General features: G+C 33.3%; 1 protein-coding gene across 11 annotated transcripts; it reads left to right on the top strand.

Annotated features, from left to right (window-relative positions):
• The first annotated feature begins 478 nt into the window (after positions 1-478).
• Vrp1 (Verprolin 1) lies at positions 479-22351 on the top strand. 11 transcript variants are annotated; one of them, XM_073956862.1, is made up of 9 exons: positions 479-1092; positions 14427-14793; positions 14868-15130; positions 15441-15616; positions 16346-16648; positions 16916-17052; positions 17127-17602; positions 18708-18954; positions 21426-22351. In XM_073956862.1, exons 2-9 carry the CDS (start codon positions 14427-14429, stop codon positions 21686-21688), a joined length of 2232 nt encoding a protein of 743 aa, XP_073812963.1. In that variant the 5' UTR covers positions 479-1092; the 3' UTR covers positions 21689-22351. The 11 variants fall into 11 exon arrangements, with proteins under 11 accessions (XP_073812963.1, XP_073812967.1, XP_073812969.1 ...); XM_073956859.1 differs by having other exon boundaries at positions 486-1092; positions 16229-16648; XM_073956863.1 differs by lacking the exon at positions 21426-22351 and adding an exon at positions 19157-19919 and having other exon boundaries at positions 486-1092; positions 16229-16648.
• Positions 22352-23630: the final 1279 nt, after the last annotated feature.

Raw genomic sequence — 23630 nt, 5'->3', positions numbered from 1 at the left:
AAATTCAATCATCACTTTTCACTTTAATTTAATCGGAACGCTATAAAGCTGTTCGGTAAATCCAAACTATTACAAACGAAGACTTATAATAATGGGGGTTGGTCTGTTCCAGTACTGCAAAAATCTACTAATTTTTACTATTTTTTTCGATAACATAAAGGAAAATATGTTATCGTAGTAAAAAGTAGTAGCTTCTTGCAAGTTCTGGAACAGGCAACTGTAAAGTACCTTTGCATACAACCGAATCTAATCACTGGGGTTCAAATGTCAATTCCATTGTATATACGTCAAATAAATTTTCATAAAGAGGGTTAACCCGGCAAAAAGCTGTAATATAAACCGGCTATAAGTTGTCTTTTCAAAAATTGCATACAAAAAATCGTGAATCGATTTTCACTTTGACGTAAAGTCGTCTTCGTTTTCTTTTCAAACAAAAAGTCGACTAATCGATTAATCGAAAGTCGGCTTGCATATCCCTAATTAATAGTTGACTTGTTATCCCTACAAATCATTTTTCATTTTCGGTTGAGCAAAACATATACGCGCAAATTTTCGCGTTTTTATTTAGATACACTTATTTTTGTAATATTAAGTCCAATAAATAATCTTATCGATAAAACGGAGCGCACCAACGAGATAAATAGTTAACATTTAACAAAATTAAGAAGTGTCAAACGAAGAATACGAATCCAAAGTGAGAGTGTGTGTGTGGGAGAAAAGAAAGAAAAAAATGCCAAAAAATTGGAATAAAATACTATTTATTTATTAATCCAAACCCCCGAAATGCTTTAAAAATCCATGATTGTACAAAAATTAAGCAACGATAATACAAGTTAAATAAGCATGATTCAGATACTGTCCAGCGAATAATTTTCATTTTGGTGAATTCTTGTTATCTTTGTTGCCTTATTTCCTCTTCACGTCTATTTGCTCCTCCATAAACGAAAACATAAGTCATAATATTTTTCACTTAAATCAACATCAAATGCGAATAGAAACTTTCTAGACAGATTTTTGCGACTTCTACAAAAATTAACTGCAAGAAGTCTAACGTCACACATTTATCATCACTTGGCCAAATAAACTCTCAGGGTAAGTAAATTTTTCACTTTGCTACGACGATTATTATACCAATTCATCACATTTTAACCTAACCTGTGCAGGTGCAATACATGAAAGCGAATGGAGTTTCTTTGAACGATACTCATATACTAAATGTTAACTAATAAAGGAAATAAAGAACCAAAGGTTTGGGGCATATCTTTCCTTTACCGAAAGTATTCGGAAAAATATGAAATAATTACCACAGATAGTGCTTTTTATGCTGATTCCAACGCAGTATAGTTTATGTTGGGGAAATGTATACTTCCCGAGATATGGGCTCCTGAAGTTGCGAAAATTTCCTTGTAAGGGCCGGCTACTTGGTGAGAAATTTACTATTTAAAAAATATTTTATTCCCGTGCCCGAAATTAGCTCCTGTCCATAGGAGAAAGTCTATTAAAGGCTATTAAAAGAAACTTAAGATTTTTGGGAAAAAAAAATTTGCAAACTGTCGGTAAAGGAAATTTGTTCCAGGTTTGGTTAGTCTTCAACAAGGGAGCAGGTGCTTTGTTCCAGAACTGCAAGAATCTACTAAATTTTACTATTTTCTTCGATAACATAAAGGGTTCTTATCGTAGTAAAAATTGGTAGATTATTGCAGGTTCTGGAACAGACCACTTGATAATTTGGCCTAAGACGAGTTTACCCACTAAGCTCGGATCGAAATGAAATTTTTTTCACACGTAGATCTCGTCACTCTGATTACAAACATATATAACATTTGTTGCGGAAGTCCATACTTCCCGAGATATGGGCCTCTGAAGTTGCGAACATTTCCTTGTTAAGGCCGGCTACATGGTGAGAAATTTACAATTTAAATAATATTTTGTTCCCGTGCCCGAAATTAGCTCCTGTCCATTACAGAAAGTCTTAAATCCCCGGCCGAAGGCCTCCTATTTAAGAAAAATTTAAATTTTTTAAAGTAATTTTGGTTCGCGTGGTGCGTAAACTCGACTTGTTCCCTTTTTTGAGCTTTGAGGACCTAATATTTGGTCTGTTCCAGAACTGCAAGAATCTACTAATTTTTGAAACTTTTTTCGTTATCATAAAGGATTGTTATCGTAGTAAAAATTTGTAGATTCTTACAGGTTCATAATTTATATTTTCGCAATTTTCTTGAACCGAGATAATATTTTATTAATATTTACAAGCGACAATGATGGTGAAGCAAGACTATCGTAGCTTTAAGTTAACTAAAACTTATTTGATTTTGCTTATTTCCCCGGAGGATGCAATTCAAGAAAATTGTGAAATATTAGAAATTATGAATAAACAACATTAAAACATCTAACCAAGGTAAATTTATATAAGGTATATGCAAGAATTACAACAACTAACCAATTTACAAAAACATCATTGTTGTTATTGAAAATTAATTGTCAAAGAAAATATTGAATAATAGGGTCGTTCCAAAAATTTTTCTCAGGGAAAACATAGATACATTGTGAAAATCATCTAAAATAGAACAAATTTGAATCAAAATGTAAATATATAGCATTCAGAACTGTGGTGGGTCCTTTTTATTACACGTTTGAAATGAAAGGAAGTATTTTATGGTAGTCCCAATTTACATTAGGCGAGTTTACTTGTCAGTTTGTGGGTGAGAGAGGGCGTTGAGAGGCAAAGGGTTACCATATACCTCACCTCTCTCTCCATCAAACTGACAATTGCCACAAGTAAACTCGCCTAATGTAAATTGGGACGTAGCAAATTTCGAAGTTTCAATTTTCATCAGTAGACTCTATTACATTTTGAAAACTAATTTTACAAAAAAGTTAGAATACAGCTGATTGTCACTCCTACTTTATATAAATATGCCTCGCATCTAACATATTTTATAAACCATGCGTCGTTAAAGTTGTCAATTCCATAAAATATCTGTCAAGTAAACGACGCAAATTCCCAAAACACATGTTTTAAATGCAAGTGTAAAATGCGTTTTAAGCTCAAACAACATTTTTTATTGTTATTTGTTAGACATTCAGCAATAACGTTTATAAAAAATAATAGGAAATGAGATACCTACAGTAGTTGTGGTATTATATCAAGACAATATAGTAAAATTTAAAACGAACTATATCAGTGTTTGGAGGATGGTTACCTATGGATATATGGTATTGGGGTATTTCTCGTATCGGGCTGAAAATTTTACATATATATATATATATATATATATATATATATATATATATATATATATACTTTTCTGGGGTAAGTCCATACTTTCCGAGATATGGGTCTTGGCATTTTCAATCATTTCGCTCTCTATCGTGTCGGGGCTGAAACCATATCTCGGGAAGTATGGATTTCCCCCGGATTGCAATTTATAGTTGTGATCCAAGAGATTCAAGTGAAAAAACATATGTATGTATATATCGTTGTGGTCAGGGTCCAAAGGATTACCGTGCCCCTGAACGACACTTGTTACTTGTAATTGCTTTATTGTTATTTATGGTAATTGTTTAATGAGTTATGGATAGGACACTGATGTTAAAGTCCATGTGACATAAGCGCATTTTAATCAGTCTATTATATCTGGTGCATTATTAAGTTATCACTGGCCGCCTTATATTCTATTTGACTTTGCCAAAGCAATATGCTCTCCTTACTTTTACATTAAAAATACCTTGCTCGAAAATCAACAAACTCCTCCCTACATACTCGCACACATTGATTCACATGTAACTGAAACAAAATAGGAAATATCACATTTCCTACAATTTACACGTAACAACGAGAATTTGTTTAAATTCCTATTTAATCTTATTTCTGAATTCATTGACATCGAAATGGTTTTTAACGTTCACGATTCTCCATCATGTAAACATAAGTTTTATGCAGTGTTGGTGTTAGACGAGTGTGTGTGTGGTTGTTTGGCTTGTTACTCTTTCAAATGACCCACATTAAGTTTATTTACTTTGGTCTATAAGAGGCCACACCACGGCAATAAGATTGACTCTGCATGAGGTTGTTGTTTGGGGTATTTGTTATTGTTTTTGGTGTCATCAGCAACACATCTGTTCCGTAAAGCACCGACTACCACAAAGAGATTAAATGCCTATGTATGAAGAAAATGCAACAATTAGTTTATATCATTCCACTGTCGCCGACCTATGCTAATGCCAAACATTCAACAACCCCAACATAAAGAAAAACAAGAAAAACTATAAATAATTATTCACTTATGTTGGTCACACGCACATCCATGGTGTGTAGTTGTTTTGATCACAATACAAACCTTTCTCTATGTTATTTTCTGTGGGGAATAATTTTACTGTTTTAAATTCACATTCGAAAAAAACACTTTTTATGAATGAGCAAATTTCAATGTCGTACCTTCCGCTCAGAGCGACAAATGTTCATACCTCTATTGTTGGGATAGGTTGAACAATAATAATTTACGGTACACATTGCATTATATCTGCCATGAACAATCAATGATAATCAAGCCTAGAGATTATTTTGAAAATCAGCTCTGCATAAACAAGCTGCCATCCAGTACATTAATTGACTGTGATCTATTTTCTCCTTTTGCATTAGAACTGTTTAGCAGCAGTGTTTAACAACAGTCGACATAATTATTATTGTTGTTTTAAGTGAGTCATTTGCAATTAAACGCCTCATGTGATATATACCGAGGAATTGTAATGTAGTAATGTCCATTAAACAGCAAACACACAATTCGCTATATCATAAAAGTACAAATACAAATTATTATTTGTTTTGTTGCAAAAAGATATCGCAATTTGCATATCCACACCACACAAACCTCTAATTTGGTATACATTTCAGTTGATCTTTATATTTTATAAGCGGATGGAAATAAATGAACAACAACGAGAGACACATACACATATTCAAACAGCCAACCATGTGTTCATTAAGAATATACAGATGTACATCTCCATTGTACTTTAGATGAGTTTCTAGAATCTAGATTATTTAGATTTTATATTATCTTAGTAGGAGGTTATGTTATGGTTTGGTTGATTAAACTGCAGAATATCTCATTTCAATATGAAGGGGCCAAAAGGGAATGTTCAAACCCCTTTTCAACGGGGGTTTTTCGGGTTTTCCTTTTTCATAATAGAAACATTTGTATCTGGTGTCACTACTCTATCGCGCAACTACTCATTCACTTCCATTCTAATCAATTTGCAGCTATCTTATCTTCCTTGAAAACAGTCTGTATATTTTTATAAAATACAAATTGCTGAGACCTAAAACTCATTGGATAAGATACCAGTAAACTAACACGCTAACAAAGGTGAATAATGCGAAAATTGTATACAAATAATAATCAAATGCTATCAACAAATACATTTGCAGAAATAAAGAAACCCCAACAGATTAATACTATATATTAGATGACAAAAGAATATATATAGGAAAACAAAGAGATATTAGCATTTTAAGTAAGATATTGTGGTAAACATATGAACTCCTTTCGAATGGGGGCACTAACCTTTGAATAAATACAAACAGTAAAAAAAAACATAGAAACCAGATCGTTTGCAATTATTATTATTTTTAAACAAGATCACAGTAAATGTTTAATCTAATGAAAAAGTATATATCTAATATAGCAACAATCAAAGAATACTCTAGTGTTAGGGTCTAGAGAGCCAGATATTGACAAATTTCGATTTTACTAGGAAATATATTAATTTATTTCATTCTATACAATTTTCAGCCTATTGACACATAACAGTTCAATTGCATTTTGAGTGACATCTTAAAAATAAAAACTAATGAAAAGGTATGATTAATTCTTATATGTCATGAATCTTACACTTTCTGGGGTAACTTTTTGGCTTTGTATTATGTATGAACATTGAAATAAATACCAGATTGCAACACTCTCTGTATTGTTTTTGATAGATTGATTATACAATTGTTTTATAATAGCTAAAGAAATAATTTTATAGATTTGTTTAATTTCTTACTTGTGACACAGTCTTTAAGCAATGTATGAGTCACATTTTGGAAATCCGAATGACTGCCTCCTTCATGAATAAATTAAGCATTTTACATTTTTAAGTTAGAAAAATATATAAATGACTAGAAACTGCGTTTTTGCTTTTGTGGATACAAAATTTATCACATTGATCATGTCAGATTATGTTTAAAATCTCTCCATCACAAAAACCAACAAAATTATCAAATCAATTTGTAGTAATACATATTGTACTAAAAAAAACATCATACTCCCTTCATTGTACATGTTTCGCTTGCAGAATAATGTCGAAAATAATGACAACGTTGATGATGATTATTTGGTCCAATGATGAGGACGGTATATGCATGCAACATGTGTTTCTCTCATTGTTGTAGGAAAGCTTCATTACAGAATATTAAACAAATGAAAGAAGAAATAAAAAAAACTGTTATGAGTCACAGATTTCTTTGTAGTTGATCGCTCATAGCTGTGGCTTACTACGGTTCTGTCTCAAGCTGGCGTTACAACTGTGATTGCATAAAGATATGAATCAGTTGTCATGTCTTATTATTTTGTTTTATTTACTTTGCTTTAATATAACAGTTTTTATGGCAAATGTTGTTGCCTTTTTGTGGGAGAATAAATGGAACATGGAACAACATACTCGGAATGTGCGTCATACCGTGATTTGTCTGACAGAATGCCATTTTTCGTCAATTGTTTTTCTATAGTTTTTTTTTTTTGTTTGGTTTGTTCATTTCATGTTTTGTTATTTTATTAATTGATTTTTCGTTGACAAAAAGAACTCCACCTTGGTCAATACATTAAATAGATAGGTGCACTTTTCCATTAATGCCCATAAATAAGGTGTGCCCTTTTTAGATCATCTCCCCACAAAAGCTTGTTAGTTTAATTTGTTGGCAATAATGACTGTTAGCTCTGATTACACTTTATTAAAACAAGATTTTTTTTATTATGGGATGTGGCCATTGTTTATTAGAGTAGGTTGCTACAATTGTTGATCCTTCTTAATCATTGACAAGGAAAAAAAAAGCAAAAAGATATAGTATATGAGAAATAAAATTGTAACGAATTTAAGTAGCATTAGACTAGGAGTAAGGATGTAGTGGATTCATCTTTCGAGAAAAAGGTTTTTGGATCTTCATTTTGGGACAATATCATCTCAAGTTATAATATTACACCGATCTGGAATAAAGCACAATATCATGTATGATTTCATGTCGTAGCATCATACAATCCAGTAGCATAGTAGTTCTCAGAAGTTCGATTTGTAGTTATATCGCTTGTGAACTTCTTTGTGCCTTGGATTTCTTTCCGTGCTCTTGCAGGAGTACAGTCCTGTTGTAGTTCTGGTCCCCTTCTTTTTTTGAGATAAAATTAAACTTCCACAAACGCATCTATCGAATCAAAATTTTTAACGCTATTTAAAAAAAAATTATATTATTCAATATCAAATGAAAATACCTTTTCTCAAGCAAATTCCTATCGTTTTTCGTTATTAGATAAGTAAAAAATACGATTCATTTTAAAATGAGGATGGACTTGATAAATATGGTGGATGGATTGATAAATATACACATTTTAATCAGAATGAATCATAAGAAATTTTATTATTTAATGACCAAAGTTGAATTAACAAATCACTACACTATAATATTTCCATTAATTCGATCAGAGTAAAACAAAAGAAAATTTACTTCTATTTTGGCGACGCCCTTTCAAAACAAGGGTTTGTTTTATTTACAAATCTAATGAATTTGGTATACGATGATGGGGCAAAAATAAATAAACGTTATGGACGAAGGTATTGGTAATAGTTTATGTATCATTTTTTGCTATTGAACAATTTAATACGTAATCATTTGCCACTGGATATTTATGGTTAACAAAAAGTTTGTGTGGATTCTCCTCCATTCAATTCAAGTGAGTAGAATACAAATTGAATGTATTAGGGTGTGCTGTTGTGTTATGAACAAAACTAATTCTTCTTTTTCTATTAAAAGTCACAAAATAGTAAATCAATGTGTATGTATGAAAACAAAATGCACAAATTTTAAATGTGACATGGGCGTACTTTAAATGTAAATGTTAATATTTTAGGTGAAGACGGCGTTCATGTGTGTCAATAGACGGTGACAAGGTACTGACAGCTTTAGGTAGGTAATAATAACGACAATAATGATGTTGCTAATAGAGAATAATGGAGATGGCGAAATGTGAACACAAAAATATTGAATTTCATACAGAATAGCAACAACACACCATTACATTTAAATTGTGGTTTGGAATACTTGAATTTCTTATAGCTTAGAAATAATTGCGTTGTTAATAAACTTATTCCATAAAACATATAGAATTTCATTGTAGCAAAATTGCGCTAAATGGAAGCAATTATAAGTATAGCTAATGGAAAATTGAGTGCCACCGTGGTGCAATGGTATGCCCACCCGCCTTGCGCGCTGAAGGTCGTGGGTTCGGTTGCCCGGCCAGTCAACAACAAAATTTTCAACGGTGGCAAAATACCCCTCAGTAATGTTGGCGACATTTCCTGAGTATTTCAACCATGTAAAACTTCTCTACAAAGTGTTGTCTTAAGACAAGCCGCTCGGACTCGGCGATAAACAGTAGTATCATTGAGCTAATATGAATCGGGGTGCACTCATTGATATGAGAGAAGTCTCCCTTGTCCCGTATGGGATGTTTGTGGAACAATTATTATATTATAATGGAAAATTCAGAAAATGATTGTAAGCAGAAAAGCAATGGACAATTGTGGTATTTTAAGGGCAAATAACGTAGCTTTACTTTAACCAAAACCAAACGTAAACAATAAAAAAATTAATGATATGGACAATATATATTTTGTGAGTTTTGTATGATATAAGTTTTTACGCAACGCATTTAAAATGAAGCATGAAATCGATAAAACTCCATATTCACAAATTAGGGAACTTCTGTCCTGATTTCTTCATTCTTCTGAGCATTTTATTAATGTGCATACTTAACAGTAAAATCCGTAATCTACATTGATCTATATTATCAATTTCATCCTGAACTATCCTCTACAAAGTAACCGGTATGAATCAAGTAAATTTGTACTTACATATATTGCGCCTCAAAATTTTCCATTTTACACGGGTTTTTGTAAAAAATTTATTATTTTTACACGAATTGTCAAATATTGTAGATCGATTTACTCGCGCTGATTTTTAAATGATGAATTCTTAACGATATATGGAACGGGAGCAAAGATTAATTATACTCTTTCTTCGATTGAGCAATGGATGGGCCTTAACAAACTATCGGTTAACCCTTCCAAAATGCTCTTTTCCTTGATACAATACAAGGGTATATCAATTGATTTTGTAGACAGATTGGACTGTCTCGGTGTCATTTTGGACTTCATTTATCACATTGATCGAGTAGTCTCACGTACTAACTTTGCTTTATGCCAACTTTACAATTGCGACTTGGGTTAACCTCGTGACATTAAAAAGACCTTAATTCACGCTTCAGTCGTGCCTAACATACTATATTGTTTCGAGCTGTATTCCGGAACTACCGTATCCAGACTGAAACCTGTTAAAAAGCCTTCAACAATGCTATGCGTTATCTATATTCCACCAAACGCTTTTCAAACATAACACCTTTCGCAATAGATTTTTTTGGGATGGATATTTGATGATCTGATTAACCTTCGGTGCCTCCTTTTTTTATAAGATTTGTAAATTCCAGTATCCTTGTTTCCTTGTGACTTCCTTTACATTTTAGGTAGTAGGAACTTTTCTTATGAATATTGTAAAACTTATTCGCCGGCCTTGAGGTTTACTTTATAAAATGTTTCAATAAATCAATAAATACGAAAAAATAAGTATGTATGTCTTCTGGGGGCTGAGCTATGGATGTCGAAATTATTAGGAATATATACAAACGAAAAAAAAAAAACAAGTAAAAAAATATCAGTCAGCTTTGCCGACCTCAGCCTGTGTATATTGAAACAATTTTTTTCCCCAAAAACGTATGCATTTAGGTAGGGGGTTTTAAAAATTTTGGGTGTATGAACCGACAAAAATGTTGATTAGGACTATAGATCAAAAGTTTTGCGGAGGATATACTTAAAGGAATGGATCGACATTGACCATTATGGAAGTGGATCTCCAGCCTCTACATATGGTGCCATAGGGGGTTTTTGCACCCTTCGGGCAGTTTGCTTAAGAAGTATGGACTTGCCCCTGAAACAAATTTTACCATCGTAATTGAGGCAGCGAATGCAATTTGCTTCAACAAAAATCAAAGTGATTCGATTGCAGGTCTTAAAGTGAACTTATCCGAAATTTTGTGTGGGAGGCACCGGATGGAGTGGACAAATATAGTCCATATTTAAACCTGATCTATATCTGGTAGATATATTAGGATGTGTAAAGTATGGACCAATTCGGCCACTCCTTTCAAGAGTTACCGTACGAACAATTTTTCCGAGCATTTTTGAACTTTTGTGGGGAGGTACCTGAAGGAGTGGACCGATATGGCTTATCTTCGAACTTAAACTATGTTTGGACAAAATATTACTAAGGCCAAATTTTGGACCGAATCGGCAGATCCTTTCGAGAGTTATCTTACGCTCCAACCACCTCACACGGTGTCATAGGGTTTTTTTCAACTTTTAGGCTATTTTCTCAGGAAGTGTGAACATGGCCCTGATGAACATGCCCAGTGAATACAAGTTGCTGAAACAAAAATCAAAGCGATTCGCGAACAGGTCCTAAACTGAACTTATCCCAAATTTTGTGTGAGAGGTACCCGAAGGAGTGGACCGATTGAGTCCATATTTGAACCTCATCTAAGTCTGGTAGACATTTCACGATTTGCATAACATGGACCAAATCGGTTACTCCCTTCAAGAGTTATCGTACATACAAAATTTCCGAACATTTTCGAACTTTTGTGGGGGAAGGTACCGGAAGGAGTGGACCGATATAACCCATCTTCGAACTTAAACTAAGTTTGGACAAAATATTACGAAAGCCAAATTTTGGATCGAATCGGTTGATCCGTTCGAGAGTTATCGTGCGCTCCAGCCAGACAGACGGACGGACATTGCTCAATCGACTCCAAATTGTCTGCAACACATTTCGTCCAAACATACTTGGGGTCTAAAACCATTATTTCAATGAGGCACATTTTGCCCGTATGAAAGCGTATATACCCTTTCTAGCCTAAATGCTGAGGGTATAAATAGTTACAATAACAGGGGGTTAGTCACATAGGTTTGAGTCACCTAAAATGATTTAACACTCTATCTTATAGAGAATTTATCTGAATATAAATTACATTTACTTACTGCATCATGAGGCTATAATGATTTATCTACCTGCTGTCCATTGCTAGTTTAAGAATCAATAAAAAGACCAAAGATCATTGCTATCATCCAATGACGTCAACTGCACACAGGCCCTTGTCAGCATGATGTGGACTAAAAAGAAAACTATCTACAGTCTTGCCTACTAGATGTGAACATGATTTGGACACAAATCACATTGCAACCATAAATAATTTGCACTGTTTCTTTCTTTTGCTGCTGCCGCTGTGTTTTTTTTTTCGTGGAGATTAATGCATCAAAAATGCAATACGCGACCTCCACAATGCCATTCATTACATGAATTATATGAGCAGCAATGGTGTATAAAGCGGCCACATACAAACAAAATGAATATTTACACTTGTACTTATTGATGATGGTAACAATCCTCTGGCCCTCCCCCCTACACCGCCATTCAAGGAACAGCAGTGTTTTATTTTCTCTCTCCCGCTATGTAAAATGACTCATGTTTATACTTTATTCAATAGTTTCAGCGCCGATTTAGCTCTCTTACTGTGAAATATTCCACGAGTGTGGATCGTTTAGTAAAGTCATCGCCATCGTCTCTTTGCGTTTTGAACTCTTCGTTCGTAGCGTTTGTTGTCCGTTTCGTTTCTTATCTCCTCAGCTGGCTGGCGGTAATCGCATGCGCAACTCAATTGTTTGTATTTATTATTGAACTGAGAAGGTGCAATTGCTTGCGTTATCGGTGGGTGTGTTTGTAACAGCAACATTATTTCCAATATCGTTTTGCATTGCAAACAATAAACAGAGCCAATTACTGGCGAGCCAGCTAACAGAATTGTTGTTGAGTGTGTTGCAAATGAACGTGCGTGTTTGGATTTTAAGCAAAAATTTTCATTAAATATTTGCATTTTATTCGCTTATTAATGCAAGTAAACGTTTTAATAAAATCGGAAAACATATACAATTGAATGAAAATACAATAAGAAGAAAGTTAATGCAAGTTTAGACAAACAAAAACAAACAAAAATATAGACTGTCGAATTTGAATTCAAGCGACGAGTGCTGATACATTTCTAATTTTGTTTGAGAGCGGCAAAGAAAGGCAAAAACACCTTCATTGTTGATTATTTCTAAAAGGTAATTATTGTGTTTTTTTGTTTTCATTCTTTCAAATCGAAATGAAAGAGGCGATTATACCTATTTTGTTTTTCTTCTTTATTACTTTATCTTGCTCACCGTTGTCCCAATGATTCATTAAGTTTTTGTGAATTGTTTTTATCAAGTTTATTATTTTATTCTAGTGGTTGTTTGATTCGTCGTTGTTGTTGCATTTGTCGTTTTGCCCATAAACAAAGTCTTGACAAATAAATAAAAAACATGCCTCATATAGACCAGCCTCAGTCATCAGGCCTTACAACGTGTTTAGAATCTTAATTAAAGATTATTCAAGATTTTATGCATAAATTGTTTAACGTTTTATTTTGTCTTTGTCGTCGTTTTTTTCAATGTGTATTTTCATTTTATTCATTGTCAGAAAAAAGGTTAGTTTCCGCATTCATTGTGACAAGAAGTTTTCATTCAAAATTCAACTTTGTAAATATTATGTGGAGTGTGATATATTTATGAAAGGACGCTATCGAAATTTTGGAAGCAAAATCATTTTAAACGACAATAATAGGTATAAAGAAATAGGTGAAATGTATTAAAATCTAAAACTCAGCTTTTTCAAAAAAAAAAAAAAAAAAAACAAGCGATAAAGACATATGCCACCGAATTGTAATGTTATTCAACGATTGTAATAAACATATAAATAAATACCAATTTGAAACACCATAGTTTTGCATCAGAAGGTTTTCTGATATGAATGCGTAGGTATTTGATTCAATTCTATTTCAATATGTATGCCTACTTGTTTCTTTTTGGCAACCAATGAATGAATGACCACCATAATTTATTTGATAAGCCCGTAGGATGAAAATACTCGAATTTCGAAATATTTGTGTGTGTGGCCACTAAAACCACAGTATTTTTAAACTAAATATTTTTATAAAATAAATGGCAAAAGATATTTGTAATGTTTGCCCGCTTATTTCTCTCTTATCCAAAATGTTTGAAACTATGATATTTTGAGATCCAGATGAATAATAGATCAATCGCATTTTTCCATTTCCGAAGATTGACATAATGAAATAGTACGACGTCAACATTTTATGCTAGGTTTATCAACCAGCAGGGCCAATCTGGTTTTTATCTTCCACTTTTTTTCTGTTCAGATAAAGGTTACATTTGTAATATGTTTTACTACTAGTCTTTTGACTTGGACTTAAATACCAACCAATATGTCACGTTTACTGGCGTTATTCAATTTTATCGTAGTAGTTATTCGTCATATATGTAGATGTTATAGCAGTAGTAACATATTTAAATATCTAGTGTAAACCATTATTTCGTGCTGGATTTGAATTAGGTCTCAGCATGTTGAGAAATTGGAAATATTTGCACTTTGTACTTCGTTCATTTTAGAACCACAGAAAGAAACATTTGCTATTTTATCGGGGTTACACCAAATCACAAAATAGGTCAGGAATTTGCAATTATTCTCACGTTTAAATTATAAATTTATTATGTAAACAATTCATGAACGTGTGAACTGACATTGGTTATAAAAGTGCAATCAAGAAATGTTTAAACTTTTCCATAAGTTCAAATTTAGCGCGATTTTGTACACTGTGCAAGACAACACACACGTTTTTTGATGTTACAATCCATCTCCAAATAATGCGTGGGTTCCTAGTAACCTGAAGACAATATTTAATAGAATCAAATTTTTTGTTATGAATTTGTGAACAGCATTAACAAATAAGAAATCAGTTTGCACTATTAAACAGAAAAAGTACGAGACAAATTCTTTTCTCGGCAATAATTTGCTAGAAATGCGCCTTTTTAGTAGGAAATTTCAGGAGAAACGAGTACATTAACACTAAATTGAAGATTTCTTTAGTTTATTAACATGTTCCTTATATCTTTTAATTTTACAGATGGCTATTCCCCCACCACCAGGTCCACCGCCACCACCTGGCCCTCCTCCTCCTCCCGCCATGGGTGGTTTAAAGTTAGGGGGCGGTGGTGCATCTGGTGATCAAGCTCGATCAGCACTATTGCAGTCTATACAGAAAGGCAAAGCCTTGAGGCCAACAGTTACTGTGGACAAAAGTGCACCTGCGTTGTCTGGTAAGATTTGTGGCAATACATCCCCAAATTCTGGCACACCAAAACGGCAAGTAATTGGTGGAGCCAGCAACAACAACGGTGGTAACAGCATTGGTAATGGTGGGCCAAAATTGGGTGGTTTGTTTGAAGGGCTGACATCAATGCCAAAATTAAAGCCTGTCAATGGTAGTAGAGGTAAGCCTTGCATTATACATACATACATACTTTGAACGGAAGCGAATAAAAAAAGAGAATTTTTTATTTTATAGCTACTCCTGCCACATCTTCTTCCACTGCAAATGGACGCAGTAATAGTCCTCCACCAGCAGCACCACCTTCAAATGCAGCATTAAATAGTGGTCCCATGGATTTTAATGCAGAATTGACAAAACATTTGACACTTAAGCGACAAAAACAACAACAACAAACCTCGGGCTCCACACCACATATCAATGCCACAGAAGCAAATTTCAAAACGAATCGTGGACCACCACCTCAGCCGCCATCACAGCCACCCAAAAATTTATCAACGGTAAGTTAAAGTGTTACTGTGGTGGAATTAGTGTAAATGTCTTCCACTTAAAATTGTTTTGGGAACTAAACTTCCTCATCCAAGACAAAAATGCGTTTTTTTTTCTGGTGTTAAACTTCTTAGCGTAATGTTGGTTTTACAACTAGGTATTTAGCCCAAGCGCGTGTAATACTTTGAAAAAATTATATATCTTCCCTTTTAGTTTAGTAACTTTTGTATTTTTAAGAACTGTTCGTCCTCGTAAACGTTTTACTGTTTACATTATTTGCTTTCATGCAGACATTTACGTATTTTTTTTTTTTAATTTCAGAGTACTTCCGATTCCGTTTTAGAAAAGAGTAAGAATAATGTCACACGTTCAACAATTTTACCGAACAACGATACATCGAAACCGTCTGTTCCCTCCCCAGCATCAGAAATCAATAGTAAATTGTTAAAACAAATTAACACGGGAGGAAGTGTAAGGAGTAAAGCCGCCAACTTGAAGTACGTATCATTGAAAATGTTCAAACACTTACATATATGTATTTATACGTATTTATTATTAGTATCACAGAGTGATCATTCTATGCATTGTTATAAGAATGCGGACAGAAATATAACAATGATTTGCACTTGTATTTTTTGATGATTGTTATGGATAATTTAAATTTTTCATTCGTCACTTGGTTTTTCTCTTTGGTTTTGTTATTATATTTGTTACTATTTAATCACACATAATTTTATACCAACACAACTGTCAAGTGATATGACAAATTGGGATAAATAATATAGATATTTATATTCTGATCATAACCACATTATATGTGTGTTGGTTAAAGAGTCACTTTATTCTACATTTGTATGTATTCATAACGAGGACTTGTAATACGTTGCCCTTGTGCTTATACATATGTCTAGTAGGTGATAAATTGAGCATGTTTCTGAATGGGATATTTTCTAACAGGAATCGCACTATCTAATTTGTATTTGTTGCCTTGTTCGATTATTTATTTATTTTATTTTTATTGTTTACCACATTTTGTTTATTTGTACTTATTATTTATTTATTTTGTAAATTTCTTTTACACCACTTTCTTTTATTTTTGGTTTTCACAGCTTGACTTTAGGGAATAATAATGTATTTGTAAATAATAATAACAACAATGACAATAATACAAAAACATCATCCCTAAATAATACCACAACAACAAACTATTCAAACAACAACAACAGCCACACAAATAGTTCATCGTCATTGGTAGTATCATCGGCAACATCAGGATCATTGCGTAATCTAGCACCAAATAAATCAACTTTGTTTAGTAGCAATGCAGGCGGCAATGGTGGCACCAATGGCACTGCTAGCAGTAGTCCATCGGCATCTGCATCGCCATCTCCGCCAACAAAATCACCATTGCTGTCTTCTATGAAACCGAACCATGGCAAACCGAATTTTGCCCCAAAACCACCAGGTCTGCAGCAATTGGCTGGTCAAAGACCAGCCGTGGCGCGTCATCATAGTATGAAGTCACCCAGGTACAAAACAATAAAAATGCTTCTTTCTTGAATTAACAAACTTTGCTAAAACGGCTCATCTTCATAGCTCACACTTTTTCAAAAAACAATACGCTCTTAAATTTCATCACTTTCTACACTGCTAAAATGATCATTTAATCATAAGTAATGCTTGCTTAAACAATTCGTCTTTTGTGTAATACTCAATTGGGTTTAAATGGCTTTAATTAACAATGTATTAATACCATCATCCGAAATTAAAAAAAAAAAATGTTTTCTATCCTGTAGGTCACCGCCAATAACAACTTCTGGTGGAGGTCCAGTATTCCCTACGCAACAACAATTTGGAACAATGCGCACACCTTTGGCGCAATCACATGAGGCCATTAATTCAGGCTTACGATCGGCACCTCAGCCTCCCATTGGTAATATTGAAAAGGCGTCTTTGATAACTTTTTATTTATGTAACATTGCGTTTTGTATGTTTGTATAATAATAGGTCGCCCCACTGTGGCACCGCCCAAACCCCCAAGTGTAAAGCCCCCACCACCCCCAACCCCAGCACGCAGTACATCGAATTCGAACCTAAATCTTTACTCGAGCGTCAACTCCAATTCTTCGTCATCTGCTGCACCTGTTGCGGCCATTAATACTGCACTTATATCATCAGCTACAAGTGTAAACTCGTCGCCGCCGTCTACTCAACCACCGTCGAACTCTTCTTCCACAAACAGCGTATCGGCCTTGCGAGATCAATTCCGAACAGGTGCAAACTCAACGCCACCACCTCCACCACCACCATCTACAACCGCCATGTCTCCCCCAGCGAAGTCTTCGAGTAGTCCATTAAGTAGTAAATCTCCGAAGCCAATTATTCTCAATGGAGGTCCAATTAATGCACCTCCATTACCACCGCACAGAACTTGTCCAGCGCCACCACCACCGCAAAGACAATCTAGCAGTAATAACGTAAACGTAAGTAGTACCTACTGCTAATGTATTTTCAAAATAAAAATTTCCCCAAAAGATATAGAGTATAAAAAAAAAATTTAGCCACGATTAGATGAGTCATAAAACCCTAACGCATTCTAAGTGTTGCATAGTGTAAACACACTCTTATTTGCACTTCTGTATGACATTTCGCGATGTCTCTCTTTAGGTTACCTTTATGGCGCCAATATGTCTTATGTAGAATAGCACATCAGTCAGTTTGCAATTTTGTTTTCAGTCTATTTATGTATTTGTGGGACGAATACAAAATACGTATTCCAAGTGGGGTGAGAAAAAAAAATTCATTCATACAAATTTGACATTTTTCTCTTCAACCCCTAAATGTAGGCAATAATTCTCTACACATTTTAAACTAAGAGATGTGCAACGAACCCTCCTCAACATAGGCAATGTTGTGCAAAAACTTTTTTTCATTCTTCTATATACAATCTTCACTCTCTTTTCATGGACAAATACTAAAAGCGTGAAATAAAAACAACACGACGAATCATTGTTGTCATACCTTTACCGTTTGCTCGTTTATTGGTCAATTCTCTTTTTTCATCATTACTTGTGGCGGAAAGTTGTTGCTTGTTCTATTTGTGTTATAGCAACAATAGAATACATACCCTCTCATCTCAGTTTGCATATCTTTTCATTGCATTCGGAAAACGGCCATCAATACTACGATTGTTATGGAAAAATCGTTATAGAAAAAGAAATGCGTGAAATTTACTGACAAACCTTAGAATCAATTAAAAATAATTTCACCGTTTAAGTGAAACGTATCGAAAGAAAAGGATTGAAGAAAACTGGTTCAAGTGTTGTTCATTTTGAAAGTGACCAAACAAATTATGATTAATTACAGAAATCGGGTAAAGTTTTGCTAACACATAATGACAATGAAAAAAATTGGCATTCGTCCAACTATTTTAATAGGAAAGGGAACACTTTATTGTCAATGTTATATTTTTTTTGGGAAATTAAATAAGAAATCCTTGAGAATTACTTTTTGCGTTCAAATAAAATTCCTAATCTAAGGAGGACAGATTTTATTATTCTCATTATTATTGTACAATTTTTGTTCTAGTCAAGTGGAGCTCCACCAGTACCACCTCAACGGCATTCTTCCATACGAGCCAATGCTCCATTAACACCACCAGCTGGCATCAATACAGCTCCTGCATTTGGCAATGCAAACGCTGTTAGTCGTTTAGTCACCGATTTGGAATCAAAGTTCGGCAAACGTTTCCACAATGTAACCGAATTCCCCAAACCTCCACCATTTGTAAATATTCAAAAAGTGTATCCTCGTCGAACCGTCAAAGCAACAAATGGTATGTAGAATGTAAAGAATCCAACCATCCTTATATTGCCCATATATAAATATAGATACGGCAACTATTACATGATGGTGAAATGAAATCGGAATGCATTTCATTTTCCTTTTAAATGTTATGTTAATTCTAATTAAGTATCACTTAAGTTTTAAAATTATTCTTTTTCCGTTTTTTTTTTATTAAATATAATTGTTTACAGCATCTTCTTAGAAAGAACACTGCACGTGAGAGATATTCGAAAATGTAATGAACTTTTCTTAACAAAACACCTATACATATATGTTATCTATGTATTATTTTAAGCGATTTTGAAGCAAAGCATTATACACAACTCCCCCCACATTCTGTAATATTTTGTATATTGAAATTTTATTATTTTTTACACACATAATATACATACATATATATTTTTAATTTTATTTTTTAATGTTATCTAATCATTAAATTAATTTTGTTTAATTATGAACTATGCAAAACAGAACCCTTGTTGAAGTCAAAACTCTTTGCAAATTAATGAATTATAGCTTTATATTGAATTTTATGTGTTTGTCATTAGATAGCATACACTTCTAATGTTTGGTTTTAGCAAAAAAAAAAAAAATGTTGTAATATTATATTGCGTTTGTTATTGAAAATATCGACACTCAAAATTTTAGCCCCCCATACACCCTTTAGTTAGAAACAGCAAATATGTATTGTATAATCCTAAATCAAACATCTATAGGTTCGATCGGCCTTTTCGTATTCTAATACTGTCTATAATGTTATATGTTATAGCGCGCATGCCACTCATCATTTTTATCTACATTTATAAAATATTGTTTTCGTTTGAATTATGATTACAATTTTAGTAAAACCACAAGTCACATTTACACATACATTCTTACTTCTACATACAAACATCTCTTGTATTATTATCTATTACCATGTGTGAAATAAAATATCAAAAATAAAAGAACCCAGTAGAAAGTGTCTTTAAGACAACATTGATGAATCGTGCACGACATTTCCAATTCGTTCACGACTCTTTGCAGACAGCCCTTTGGGATCGTTGACGACTTTTTCACACAAGTGTCCCAGTATTCATGCACGACAACTTGGGCGACAGGGTAAGCGAAGCTGTCGTCGACGACGACTTCGAAGACAAAAACCCTACTTTTCGTTAACGATCTTCTTGAAGACAATGTCTTGTAGTTTGTCACCAACGACACTCCTTGCGCTAATTTTATTTACATACATGAATATGTTTTTAACATTTTTTTATTAACATACAAAATACAACATTTATGTACATATAAAAATTTACCACATAATATAAAAGCATTTTCGCGGCAGTGTGGTCTATAATCCAGAAAGGCCCAGGACCCCATTTAACAACAACTCCTACGACAGCAAGACTTTTTAGGCAAAATCTGCAAATAATAAAACATTATGCGCAATCTTGTGATGTATACATTTATGTATGTCATTTATATACTTAACTTTAATTGTTTCCACGATCGCGTTCCACTATAATAGACTCCAAATAAAGAATTCAAATTCTATGTTGATTGCTTCATCCTATGTTAAAGAAACAAAGAAAATCATTATTTTAAGGTTCATATGTATGTCAGTCATTCTATTTCTCACTTACCTCCAGCTGTTTAGAAAAATGTCGCGAATTTTTAATTCAAACTGCAATGTTTGACCGATTTCAGTCATGTTGAAATATTAACAATTCCTAGATATGTGTACAATTATTTCATAGCATATTTTGTTTGATTATTTTTTGTTTTTTTTTTCTGGTGACACATTGCAAGAAATTGTCATGCATGGTGTCGTGCACGACAATTTCGGAAATTTCATCAACGATTCGTCGACGAAAATGTCATCGAAGACTCGATTTTCTATTGGGAAATAACCACATATAAAATCATTTGTTTGTTATTTATTTATTTTTTTTTTTTTTTTGTTCTTTTGTAAGAAAATATGATTTGTATATTCCCTGATGGTATAGGTATTCCCGGTTTAAAGCTTATAATTTGTTTTTAATTTCAGAGAGAAACTGTAGCTTATATAACTTTGAGCCAGTGGGTAAAGAAAGGGACTGCTTAGACATAGGATATTTTGTATAAAAGTTTTTGAGACACCGATTTCCAAAAAGTTTCAATTGCAATAGGTCTCTTAAAAAAGGGGGTAATTAATATTCACATTTCAGCTAAATTCCATGTGATACTCATTTTCAGTGATTTGAAAAACCGTAAAATGTGGATATGAGATTGAAGCAAGGACGACTATTGTTCCGGATGTCATCAATTGTTTAAGGGGAACGTTTTCTTTATTTTCTATCGTTTTTTATAACATTTTTTATTTCTCATTCACGTATGGCATGGTAATTTTACTCAGCCTTATCCTGATTTTGTATCAAATGCTGTGTACTATTTTCTATAATATTAGCATATATTGTAATAAAATATCGTATTTTGCAGCTGTTACAACAAACAACAACAATAATATTACCACAGATAACAATAACACTAATCCATTAGTGACATCAAACACCACTTCAAGTTCAATGACGAAGACAACAAAACCAATGCAACCCGCCGGTTATCAACCATTCAAAAAACATAGAGCGCCAGCACCGCCACCACCTCCGCAAGCAGGTGTTGCTGCCGCGACTGTTTCGGTTATACGGCAATCTAGTTTCCTCTATGGCTCTGCTGGCATTGGACCCCAACAAAGCCATTAGTTGTGGAGTCTATAAAAAATGAAACAAATGGAATGCAAAGAACCGGGGTCATTTTTGTTGATCGCATCACACCAATTGTTGGTATTAAAATATTATTCTTTAGAGGCGTTGCAAACAATGCAAAAACCACTGTAAACATGTAAATCAAATGAATTGTTAAAGACTTTTTTTAATATTGGTGTAATAATAATCATCTATTCTAATTATATAAATATATTGAAAATATGCTATGATAATACAATAACATATACTCTTAAACATCAAATGCCTTCATAATTAATAGTCGTGTATTTTATATGTAAAACTTTCATATATGTACTTTTTCTATATATCAATATGTATGTAATTATTATTCCATGAACATTATAATATACATCTATAGGTAATATAGACATATTATTATTTATTCGTAACATTTTTTAAACAATGATGTTGATAAAAAAAGTATTCGAAACATTATTTAAAACGAGTAATTAAATATAGCACAAGTAGCCAATGCAAGATTCCAAGATTATTAGCACAAAACTAATCTCTCATCGAAGGAAGAAATAGTGCAATTTACATTCCATAAGTATAGCAAAAGTATTAAGATGCATTAAAGCAATACTAGTTACAACAACAATATACTCCAAGTAAATAAATAAAGAGATATATAAATTAAAATAACACCAACTGTTTTAAAAATGTAACATATTATGAATTTCAGTTTAGTCATTCGGCATTTAGTACATACTTACTTGATATTTCGCTTTCTAAATTGTTGGCAATTCTTTCCTATATATCCTAGTTTTCAAAATATCCACTTATGAACTTAATGTTGGTTTTGCTGACATTTTATAACATACAAAATTATGAACACATCTATAAAACGTCAGAAAATTGCGTTTCGAATTCTTTTATTCGAACATGGCAAAAATGATTTGTCATTGTACTTGTACCTGCTAATTTCTTATACAGGGCAATCGTGAATTAAAAATCCGTGCGGAATTGGTTCCCTTTTCCCAATGTCACAATTTTTTATTTCAATACTTGCAGATTCAGGGCGTTGCTGGCCCATCGTAATGAGTTTTATGGACTTTATGATTGACAATTGAAAAGTAGGTATTTTCTACCTCACTTCTTCGGTCCAGGAGGAGGATTTTAAATTTATCAGCAGATTTTGTCTTTAATCTTTTCTTTTCTTTTACGGACTTTGTCGCATTTTTTTCGCCCATTGATGCTGCTGTTAAAGATTTATTATCGTCTATGTCCAATTATAAAAAATTTAAAAAATGGTTTAGTCGAATTCTCCCGCTTATTGAGACTTATATGTTTTAGTTTTTCATGGCTGATGGATCGTTGAACTTCACCGTTTAAGGAAATTTGTAAATATATCGTCTTAGTCTACAAATATATAGCATTTATGTACAGTACTTTTGGGAAATTAGGAAATTGGTCTCAAATCACCGGAACTTCCATCCTGCAACTGTCCACTGCCAACACTGACTCTCCGCAATGGGTCTCTGGGTGGCGGTGGTAGAGGCAAGGGTTTACTTTGCATTCTACCATTGACATTTTGCAAATGGATGTGACTGTCATAACTGATGCTACGTTTGGCCTCGTTTACATAATTTTGCATGTTCCTGGAAGGTTGTTGTTGGTGGGGATTCCATTGGACATAGGGAGCCATAGACTGTAGACTGCTGGTATTACGAAGCTTGGAGATTGAGACATTCAAATATGTGATGGAAACCGATTCGACACGATTTCGCATAATTCGAAATCGTATATTTCAAATTTTGGTGAATATTTTATTGAAATTGTGATTGGGTTTTAAAAATATTATTTAAATAAGGGAGTTTTGCGAAGAAAATATTGTTACGAATGTAACTGATAGGTTTAAGTTAGTTTAGTTTAATTTCCGTTAATTTAAAAATTTGAATTGTAACGTAAAGTTTTATTA

This window comes from Musca autumnalis, unplaced genomic scaffold, assembly GCF_047663935.1.
Source record: "Musca autumnalis isolate F117 unplaced genomic scaffold, ASM4766393v1 scaffold_5, whole genome shotgun sequence".
In the NCBI taxonomy this organism is placed as follows: domain Eukaryota; kingdom Metazoa; phylum Arthropoda; class Insecta; order Diptera; family Muscidae; genus Musca; species Musca autumnalis.
This window is presented reverse-complemented; position numbering and strand designations above follow the sequence as displayed.